Source organism: Palaemon carinicauda, chromosome 4 (genome assembly GCF_036898095.1).
Source record: "Palaemon carinicauda isolate YSFRI2023 chromosome 4, ASM3689809v2, whole genome shotgun sequence".
In the NCBI taxonomy this organism is placed as follows: domain Eukaryota; kingdom Metazoa; phylum Arthropoda; class Malacostraca; order Decapoda; family Palaemonidae; genus Palaemon; species Palaemon carinicauda.
The window spans coordinates 50,015,837-50,027,218 of record NC_090728.1 but is presented as its reverse complement, the minus strand read 5'-3'; the positions used below and the strand labels follow the sequence as shown (position 1 = coordinate 50,027,218).

The 11,382-nt window shown below is 42.8% G+C and overlaps 1 protein-coding gene across 11 annotated transcripts in view; it reads right to left on the bottom strand.

The window, feature by feature from the left end:
• Positions 1-6,636: 6,636 nt before the first annotated feature.
• LOC137639937 (uncharacterized) overlaps positions 6,637-11,382 on the bottom strand; it is a 94,313-nt gene continuing 89,567 nt past the window's right edge. For all 11 annotated transcript variants that reach the window (XM_068372239.1, XM_068372242.1, XM_068372236.1 and 8 more), the window contains 3 exons: positions 7,550-7,675; positions 7,127-7,384; positions 6,637-7,029 (listed from right to left, as the gene is read on the bottom strand). In XM_068372239.1, the coding sequence (XP_068228340.1) occupies positions 6,652-7,029; positions 7,127-7,384; positions 7,550-7,675 (762 nt within the window). In that variant the 3' untranslated portion in view covers positions 6,637-6,651. The remainder of the gene's footprint in view (positions 7,030-7,126; positions 7,385-7,549; positions 7,676-11,382) is intronic.

Sequence of the window (11,382 nt, the reverse complement as noted above, 5' to 3'; positions counted from 1 at the left end):
TTTCTCCTCGGTCCACTGGGTCTCTATTGGGGAGGAAGGGAGGGTCCTTTAATATATAATCACCGGGTAAGTATATTCAAAAATTTATTTTATTATAAAAATAACATTTTTCAATATTAAACTTAGCCGGTGATTATATAAGCTGAATCACACCCAGGGGGGTGGGTAGAGACCAGCAATAATTGTTTACATTATTATGAGCTAAGGATTTTTTATTTCATTTTAGCAGTTATTCAAAATAACAAACATAAAATAAATAAGTACCTGGTAAGGAAGTCGACTTAAACAATTACTCTGCCTTTTAAGTACGTCTTCCTTACGGAGCCTCGCGATCCTCTTAGGATGCTGAGCGACCCCTAGGAGCTGACGTATCAAGGGTTGCAACCCATACAACAGGACCTCATCAAAACCTCTAATCTAGGCGCTTCTCAAGAAATGACTTTGACCACCCGCCAAATCAAGTAGGATGCGAAAGGCTTCTTAGCCTTCCGGACAACCCAAAAACAATAATAAAACATTTCAAGAGAAAGATTAAAAAGGTTATGGAATTAGGGAATTGTAGTGGTTGAGCCCTCACCCACTACTGCACTCGTTGCTACGAATGGTCCCAGAGTGTAGCAGTTCTCGTAAAGAGACTGGACATTCTTAAGATAAAAAGACGCGAACACTGACTTGCTTTTCCAATAGGTTGCGTCGATTATACTTTGCAGAGATCTATTTTGTTTAAAGGCCACGGACGTTGCGACACCTCTAACTTCGTGTGTCCTTACCTTCAGTAAAGCTTGGTCTTCCTCATTCAGATGGGAATGAGCTTCTCGTATTAACAGTCTGATAAAATAGGATAAAGCATTCTTTGACAAAGGCAAAGATGGTTTCTTAACTGAACACCATAAAGCTTCAGACGGGCCTCGTAAAGGTTTAGTTCGTTTTAAATAGAACTTAAGAGTTCTTACAGGGCATAAGACTCTTTCTAGTTCATTTCCAACCATACGATAAGTTTGGAATATCGAACGATATTGGCCAAGGCCGAGAAGGCAGCTCGTTTTTGGCTAGAAAAACCAAGTTGTAGAACATGTAGCCATTTCGGATGAGAATCCGATGTTCTTGCTGAAGGCATGAATCTCACTGACTCTTTTAGCTGTGGCTAAGCATACCAGGAAAAGAGTCTTTAAGGTGAGTTCTTTCAGGGAGGCTGATTGTAGCGGTTCGAACCTGTCTGACATAAGGAATCTTAGTACCACGTCTAAATTCCAACCCGGTGTAACCAAACAACGCTCCTTCGTGGTCTCAAAAGACTTAAGGAGGTCCTGTAGATCTTTATTGTTGGAAAGATCTAAGCCTCTGTGACGGAAGACTGATGCCAACATGCTTCTGTAACCCTTGATAGTGGGAGCTGAAAGAGATCGTTCTTTCCTCAGATATAAGAGGAAGTCAGCTATTTGAGTTACAGAGGTACTGGTCGAGGAAACGGATACTGACTTGCACCAGTTTCGGAAGATTTCCCACTTCGATTGGTAGACTCTAAGGGTGGATGTTCTCCTTGCTCTAGCAATCGCTCTGGCTGCCTCCTTCGAAAAGCTTCTAGCTCTCGAGAGTCTTTCGATAGTCTGAAGGCAGTCAGACAAAGAGCGTGGAGGCCTTGGTGTACCTTCTTTACGTGTGGCTGACGTAGAAGGTCCACCCTTAGGGGAAGTGTTCTGGGAACGTCTACTAGCCATCGAAGTACCTCGGTGAACCATTCTCTCGCGGGCCAGAGGGAAGCAACTAGCGTCAACCTTGTCCCTTCGTAAGAGGCGAACTTCTGCAGTACCTTGTTGACAATCTTGAATGGAGGGAATGCATATAGATCTAGATGTGACCAATCTAGGAGAAAGGCATCTATATGTACTGCTGCTGGGTCCGGGATTGGTGAGCAAAATATTGGGAGCCTCTTGGTCATCGAGGTTGCGAAGAGATCTATGGTTGGCTGGCCTCAGGTGGCCCAAAGTCTCTTGCATACATCCTTGTGGAGGGTCCATTCTGTTGGAATTATTTGTCCCTTCCGACTGAGACAATCTGCCATGACATTCAAGTTGCCTTGGATGAACCTCGTTACTAGTGATATGTCTAGACCTTTTGACCAGGTGAGGAGGTCCCTTGCGATCTCGTACAACGTCAGAGAGTAGGTCCCTCCTTGCTTGGAGATGTACGCCAAAGCCGTGGTGTTGTCCGAGTTCACCTCCACCACTTTGCCTTGAAGGAGAGACCTGAAGCTTTTCCAGGCCAGACGTACTGCCAGTAGCTCCTTGCAGTTGAAATGCATTGTCCTTTGACTCGAGTTCTATAATCCCGAGCATTCCCGACCGTCTAATGTCGCACCCCAGCCTACGTCCGATGCGTCTGAGAAGAGAACGTGGTTGGGAGTCTGAACAGTCAGGGGAAGACCCTCTCTTAGGTTGATATAGTCCTTTCACCAAGTCAGACAAGACTTTATCTTTTTGGAAACCGGGATCGAGACCGCTTCTAGCGTCTTGTCCTTTTCCAGTGAAAAGCTAGATGGTATAGAAGAGGACGGAGGTGTAGTCTTCCTAGTGACACAAATTGATCCACGGATGACAGCGTCCCTACCAGACTCATCCACAGCCTGACTGAGCAGCGTTCCTTCTTCAGCATCTTCTGGATGGATAGCAGGGCTGGGGGCTGATCGTCTTGTTCAGCAACGTCCTCATCAGAGGGTTCCTCATCCGAAACTGATGAGGAAACGGCAACGGAGTGGGCAACGTCTGACTCGCTGAATCCCGTCGCACTGGTGGATGCGTGACGGAGCCGGACGCAATATCATGGAACTGCTGCACAGTCTGTGAACTGTCAACAACCATGGGTGCGCGAGGAAGTACAGCGTCAACCCGAAACTGACTAGACCGTCTGGGTTGTGCAGTCAACACCCTACCGGGTTGCTGAGGTTGACGCACTGCGTCACAACAAGTCACCTCTGCTGGTTGTTGAACGTCCTGAACGTCAACAACCACCTCCGAGTGTCGCTTAACGTCAACGTGCGGCTGGCAACCCACACTGGGTCGCATCGGTGGAGGAACCACCTCAACTGGCAGACGCGAGTAGGTTACCTCAGCGTCAACAGGGCGCACAACCGACCGGTTGGAAGGTTGTTGGCCAGAAGGTTCTTCTCCGCATTTAAGTCCTCTATCAAGGACGCAAGCTTGGACTGCATGTCTTGCAGCAAAGACCACTTAGGGTCTACAGGAGCAGGTGCGGCAACAGACGGTGTGACTGCCTGATGAACCGACCGGTTGGAAGGTTGTTGGCCAGAAGGTTCTTCTCCGCATTTAAGTCCTCTATCAAGGACGCAAGCTTGGACTGCATGTCTTGCAGCAAAGCCCATTTAGGGTCTACGGGAGCAGGTGTGGCAACAGACGGGGTTAGCGACTGAGGCGGAACCGTTTACCATCCCTGAAAGCCTTGTTATGCGTGACATAATAGTACAGCAAAACTTCAAAGGCTCGACAAAAGCTGAGAAGTTGACCTGTAAACAACTTGGAGCGTCTCCTGGCTAGGCGCCAGGGAGAGTCTACCAGAATTGTGAAGTCTATCTGGGCAGAGGCATGAACTCCCAAGCCGAGAACTTCTCTCGTGTCATATCAGACTCTCGCTCTATAAACCAGTTTAAAAGAAGGGAAATCAAAGGCTGTATCCCCCAAACTCCTCCTGGTGAAAAAACCAGTCGCCTAGCCAACGTAACGCTCTCTAGGAGAGCGAGAGAGCACTAGCTTAAAAACAACGGCTTCGAAGTAGCTAGGCCTAGTGTAAGTTCTGACGTTTAGGCGAACGAGGAGCAGCAGTTACAAGATCCGGACGAAGATCCTTAAAAAAAATCATCATGATTTAATTAAAGTCCATAGGAGGCTAAGCAGCTTAAGGCTCCTCTCCATCTGACAGAGTCCTCAAGGGAATATCAGTAGGAGGGAGAACAGCAACTTCCTCATCTACAGGAACCTTGTCCGATAAAAGCTGAGTCTCTCACTGGTGCATTAGTAGCGGACCAGAACGCAACGTCATGTAACTGCTTGACAGTCTGTGAACTGTCAACAACTGAACTGTCAACCACAACAGGTGCGTGAGGACGTACAGCGTCCACTCGAGACTGCTTTGACTGTATAGACTGAGCAGTCAAAACAACTCTAGAATGCGGAGGTTGACGCACCGCGTCAAAACAAAACAACTTAGACTGTTGTTGTACCTCGCGAACGTCAACGGAAGGTTCCGTGCGTCGCTGAACGTCAACATGCGGCTGGCAGGGTACACTGGAACGCATGGGTGGCGGGACTCTCTCAGCTGGAGTGCGGCAGAAGGTCGCCTCAGCGTCCACAGGACGCACAACCGTGGTTGGTTGTAGGCTAGAGGTTGGTGCAGTGTCAACCTTCTCCGCACGAAAGTCCTGCATCAATGACGTTAACTGAGACTGCATGGTCTGCAGCACAGACCACTTAGGGTCTACAAGAGCAGGTGCGGCAACAGACGGTGTGACTGCCTGATGCGGTACCGCTTTGCCTCTCTTAGGAGGTGAGCAGTCGTCGGAAGACTGCAGCGAGTCTGAACTGACCCAGTGGCTACAACTTGGCCGTTGGACTTGCGCGGAAGGGACTGACTTGCGCTTAATAAGCCGCGAGACCTTGGTCCATGGTTTCTTACGAGAAACTTCTTCCGCAGACGAGGAATAAATGGGCTCTCTCGTCTTTGTGTGGGTGGGGCGATCTTGGGTAGATACGCCCGAAACCACGGAGGGAAACATCTGTTCGTTGATCAAGGCCTCTCGAACCCATTAGTCGTTCGACAATACTTCTCCCCTGGGCTTGGGAGCTTGCAAGAGGTCCCGGACTAGGTGAACGACAGGCACGAACAGACGAACCCTCGGACGCAACACTGTAACACTTTGCGCATATCACTTTATTACTTCGATTTTCTGTTTTGCACTTATTTCACTGAAATCGAAACTTTTACTGATTTCTACCTGAAACACGCAATTCTACCCTTCATTAAAAGGTAGTAATTGCGAAATCAGTCGTATAATGCAGCACATTAATACCAGCAAAAAACAGAAAACATATATTAAGATAAAAAATTCAGTGGCTGGGAAAGAGACTAAACACTAGTTCATATAAACTACGTTTTCAATCTCTCACCGCACAAAGCCTGGGGACGAGAATAAAAACCTAAAAACGTTTTATCCTTCCTCCCCGTACAGAGACTAGGGACGAGAGTAACACGAGAACAACGTTACCCGCTTGAACGGAACGTTTTCTCTCCTCTCTCTCCCTCCGTCTCTATCTCTATCTCTCTCTTTCTCTCTTGATTTCGCACCTAAGAGAAGAGCCCAATTATATTTCGTCAAAAAAACATGTTATTTGACTAAAGGAAAAAAACTGAAAGGTTTTTCAAATAAAAAGTTCCTTTAAATTAGAATTTAAAACATTTAAGTTAAGAAAGAATGAACAAAACGTTAGAATCGATTTACTCTTACTGCAAAGTGAAACCGTGATACACTCTCTCTCTATCGTAACGATAGAGCGCATGTTGAACGTCCTGAACGTCAACAACTGCGTAGCATAAAAAACTAAACGTTAGTTCATCTTTGAAAACAGTACGAAGACTATCAAAGAAATTCTTTCATAAAATATTACATTTAAAAAGTTTTAAATTCTTTAAAAGCTAATTACGATATAAAGGGCTCAACGTTGATTAACTTCGGTTCCAAGTTAGGACCGCCTACTATCAGGAAAGGTCGCATATAAACAAAACATTAAAATTTATTTTTATATGTTTATAATAATTGGAAAGTTAATCGAAGAGGCCTAATAAAGGCGGAGAGACATAAAATATATAGAACTATAACGTGATAAGATAATTACTAAAAACCTAAACACACTTCCGTCTAAGGGAAGGGTCGGCCATTTAAAAGTGAAAGAAAGTCCATACTCTCTTTGTCACCATAATTAAATCTATCCAAAACGAGTTCAAGTTTTGAGATGAAGATAAAACACCTGCATAGCGAAAGCTCAAAACTAGAATAGTGTACTTCACCAAATAGTTGTGAAAACAAATCCAGTTAGCACAGCGAATTAGTAGGTCTTGCCGGTAGCCCGACAGAGAGAAAATTGAGTTCTGTGTTTACATTGAGTACTGAGTACCTGCACGACAGATGGCGCTGTTGAAGTACACCCCCTACCTGCATAGCGATCGCTGGCGGATTTTTTACGTAGAGTTTTCTGTCGAGCAACAGAGTTGCAGCTTATATAATCACCGGCTAAGTTTAATATTGAAAAATAAAAATTCTTGTGAGGCACTCAATAAATTAACAAGAAAAGCATATGGTTCTTAGAAGTTAAGAACAACCACAAACAGCATAATTTCTTCCCTGCAATTTTGCATGAAAACTAGTAAAATCCAATTAAAAACTTACAGGAATGGTATCAAATCTACATAAAACATGCATTCACCTAGATAAAAGTTTATTAATACTAAATGACAAAATGTTTCATTTATTATCCAGTTCCTGTCCTTTTAACAATCTATCATAAAACAAGGCATGCTCTAAATACAACCCTTCCACACAACACTAATAAGTTTGAAGGAAAATTATAAGCATTTCTCGTTATTTTATAAATGGTTTAGATTCCTCTTACCAGTTACACTGTCTTCATGACTGTCTTGCTGTGACAGAGTGCTTACATCACAACCATCTCCTTGTGATCTGGGACCAGGAGGGGGTAGGTGATGGAAAGGGGAGGCAGCAGCAAAGGGATAAAAGGAATGGGATCTACTACCCATCCCAACATCGCCTCTTCTTCCTACCACAACCGAGTGCTGATGGACTTGCTGTTCCTGCTGATGGCATGGGGAATACTGATGAAGAGCATTCAAATGGGGAAGAAACATGCTTCGAGATTCTTGTGCTTCGTAAGCAGTGTCCACCAATTCCCCCTTACTGCCAAAGTCTGATAACTCTAGGGTTAAAGCCTCTTCAATCTGACACTCCTGTAAAAAATAAGCTGTACAGCATCTACAATCACAAAAAATATAATTTTAAACATTTTTGCTATGTAATAATAAAATTCAACAAAATATTGCATACCTCTTCCTCTGCAGTAATATCAAGTTTTAATTCATACTCTGCTTTACTGCCACTTGAGAGAAATGCTGCCAGTTTACTCCTTTCACTTAGCACACCACTACTTGACCTGCTTCTTATAACATCTCCACCAGTTCCACTACTGCTCGAAGCTGGCAGTGTCACTGCTTCTCCTCCGCTAACAGGGTGATCTGATGACTCAAAGCTTGGGAGGGCTGTCTTAATGCTATGGAAGACACCTGACACTGTTTTGGCCAGAAGCTGAAATTGTATGAGAGGTGTTCGATAAGCGTGGACTACAGTGAACTAAGATTTACTGTACATGAAACAAAGAATAACTTTTATAATACAACCTTTAACTCACTGATAATTCAATAAAAAAAGATTACTTTCACACAATATGTTAAGTTATAAATAAGCTGTTACCTTATCTAAGCGAGGAACATGTAATTCCAAAGGTTTCTTCACAAAAGATACTGATGAATCCAAGCCATAAGCCAAAAATTCTTTCACTGGAGTTGAAATATTCAATTCTGGCCTCTGGATTACCGACTGTTGAGAGAGTACAGCATCATTAGAAATATGCCAGGAGATTAAAATAATTTGATTCTATAGTTCAGTGCTGACACCTCACATTCATTATTATGGAAATGGTAGTACAGTACATACATAAATATACCAAGGCACTTCTCCCAATTTTGGGGGGTAGCCGACATCAACAAATGAAACAAAACAAAAAAGGGAACCTCTACTCTCTACGTTCCTCCAGCCTAACAAGGGACTCAACCGAGTTCAGCTGGTACTGTTAGGGTGCCACAGCCCACCCTCCCATATTATCCACCACAGATGAAGCTTCATAATGCTGAGTCCCCTACTGCTGCTACCTCCGCGGTCATCTAAGGCATCGGAGGCAGCAGCAGGGCCTACCGGAACTGCGTCAAAATCGCTCGCCATTCATTCCTATTTCTAGCACGCTCTCTTGCCTCTCTCACATCTATCCTCCTATCACCCAGAGCTTCCTTCAGGGATAAATACTTATACAGTGATGCCTCAGGATACGAAATTAATCCGTTCAGGATGCGGTTTCGTATCCTGATATTTTTGTATCCTGAGTCTTGTTTTACATGTAAATAGCCTAATCCGTTCCAAGCCTTATAAAAAGTCACCCTTTCTTTCATAAACATGCTAAACTGTAGTAATAAACATGCAATGTAGCCATTTCTATCATTCAATAATTAACACAACCGTTAAAAACAGCCTAATCCATTCCAGAAACCACTATGAGATTATTCAATAATAAAGTTATAGCCAAGTTATCCCCCCCAAGCCCAAAGAAAACGGTCCGTTTTCTTTACTACTGTATAAAAGTTACGGTACTGTATGTACGTAAAGCATTTAGATCAGTGAAGGTGTATTGTTACCTGTACGTACACCTAAATTGATGATTGATACCTGTACACTCTGAAAAAAAAGGTTACAGTTAATTAGTGTAACAAAAAAGTTGAAACTTACCTTTTGATTGAGACGATGTCCGATAGCGAAGTCGCGGTAGAGGAGGATGGCATAAGGCAGAAAACGTAACAAGTGACAGACTACGTACAGTAATTTACACACTTAACACATTAACACTTAAACTTTACGAAATAAAAAAATGGAAGAAATAATTAACACTTAACATTACGTATGGAAAACTATAAAATGAAAGAAAAAATTACTTTAACACTTAACGGTAACATAAAACTTAAAATTGATTTTTTTTTTTTTTGCTCTTTTATAACTTTACGTTTTTCTTATTTTCTAAATCTCTTCTACTTCATCACTTTCTTTTTTCTGTTTCTTTTCTTTACTTTCACCTTCTAATTCTTCATCCCTTCCTCTTTTCTGTTTCTTTTCTTCACTTTCACCTTCGTCTTGGCCTATTAATACCGCTGGCCTCTTTAATAAGAAACTATCCATTGAAGCTTGTTTCTGCCTACTTTTCAACACATTTCTAAAATGCGTTAGGCAAACGTAATATAATACACTACGTTACGTTATTTACAGTCTATGTATAGTAAACACTAATACAGTACAGTGCACAGTAATGAATGTTTATTAACGATAACACGTGGCGTATGAATGTACTGTATATTAACACTAAGTCAAACAAGCGAAAGCAAACAATGTCTGTTAACGATACCGCGGTCGGAACGAAAAGAGAGAGAGAGAGATGAACGCCCGTGCGTAGGCAAGCTGGGATAGTTGCCGACCAATAGGAAAGCAGGATCTTATGGCGTCAGCTAGCGTCTGAGTAGGGAGATAACCAATGGGTGAGCGGGAGGCTGTAAGTGAGTCTACCCAAGTTCAAAGTCAGGCGGCGCGCGCTTTTTAAAATTACTCTCGGCGAAGAGTTGGGATCTCGTAAGGTTTTCGTATCCTGAAATTTTATCCGTATCCTGGGGCATAAAAATCTTCGAATCACTTTTCGCATCCTGAATTTTTCGTAAGCAGAAACTTTCGTATCCAGAGGTATCACTGTACTATAATCAAAGAATTTCATTTATGTTTCACTACATCTACTTGTCTCATTTTTTAAACTATAATGAGAAAAAGACAGAGTAACAAAATAGGAAAAATAAGATTCAAGATGATATTGCATATTATCCTTATTCCTTATCATATCTATTTCTTTTTATCTGCATTTCCCACGATATCTTATGTGTTTATTTTATTCAATGCAGGTTTTGTATAGAAGACTTTAATGTACAAAATGTTATTTTCATTAGTAAAATAAATTTTTGAATATACTTACCCGGTGATCATGTAGCTGCAGCTCTGCTGCCCGACAGAAAAAACCTATGGGCGGGATACGCCAGCGATCGCTATACAGGTGGGGGGTGTACAACAACAGCGCCATCTGTCGAGTAGGTACTCAAGTACTTCTTGTCAACACAGAACCAATTTTCTCCTCGGTCCACTGGGTCTCTATGGGGAGGAAGGGTGGGTCCTTTAATTCATGATCACCGGGTAAGTATATTCAAAAATTTATTTTACTAATGAAAATAACATTTTTCAATATTAATCTTACCCGGTGATCATGTAGCTGATTCACACCCAGGGGGGTGGGTGGAGACCAGCATTCATGTTAACATTAGAAGCTAAGTATCCCGTATTTCATTTTAGCAGTTATTCAAAATAACAAACATAAAATTAATAAGTACCTGGTAAGGAAGTCGACTTGAACCATTACTCTGCCTATTTAAGTACGTCTTCCTTACTGAGCCTCGCGATCCTCTTAGGATGCTGAGCGACTCGTAGGTGCTGAAGTATGAAGGGCTGCAACCCATACTAAAGGACCTCATCACAACCTCTAATCTAGGCGCTTCTCAAGAAAGAATTTGACCACCCGCCAAATCAACCAGGATGCGAAAGGCTTCTTAGCCTTCCGTACAACCCAAAAAACAACAATAAAAAGCATTTCAAGAGAAAGATTAAAAAAGGTTATGGGATTATGGGAATGTAGTGGTTGAGCCCTCACCTACTACTGCACTCGCTGCTACGAATGGTCCCAGGGTGTAGCAGTTCTCGTAAAGAGACTGGACATCTTTAAGGTAAAATGATGCGAACACTGACTTGCTTCTCCAATAGGTTGCATCCATTACACTCTGCAGAGATCTGTTTTGTTTGAAGGCCACTGAAGTTGCGACAGCTCTAACTTCATGTGTCCTTACCTTCAGCAAAGCATGGTCCTCCTCATTCAGATGAGAATGGGCTTCTCTAATCAAAAGCCTGATGTAATAAGAAACTGCGTTCTTCGACATCGGTAAAGCAGGTTTCTTAATAGAACACCATAAAGCTTCTGATTGTCCTCGTAATGGCTTCGTACGTCTTAAATAGTACTTAAGAGCTCTTACTGGGCATAGCACTCTCGCTTGTTCGTTTCCAACCAAACTGGACAGACTTGGAATCTCGAACGATTTGGGCCAAGGACGAGAAGGGCGTTCGTTTTTAGCTAAAAATCCAAGCTGTAAGGAACATGTAGCCGTTTCAGATGTAAATCCTATGTTCCTGCTGAAGGCGTGTATCTCACTGACTCTTTTAGCTGTTGCTAAGCAAACGAGGAAAAGAGTCTTCAAAGTGAGATCTTTAAAAGAGGCTGATTGAAGCGGTTCGAACCTTGCTGACATCAGGAACCTTAAAACCCCGTCTAAGTTCCAACCTGGTGTGGCTAACCGACGCTCCTTTGAGGTCTCAAAAGACTTAAGGAGGTCCTGTAGATC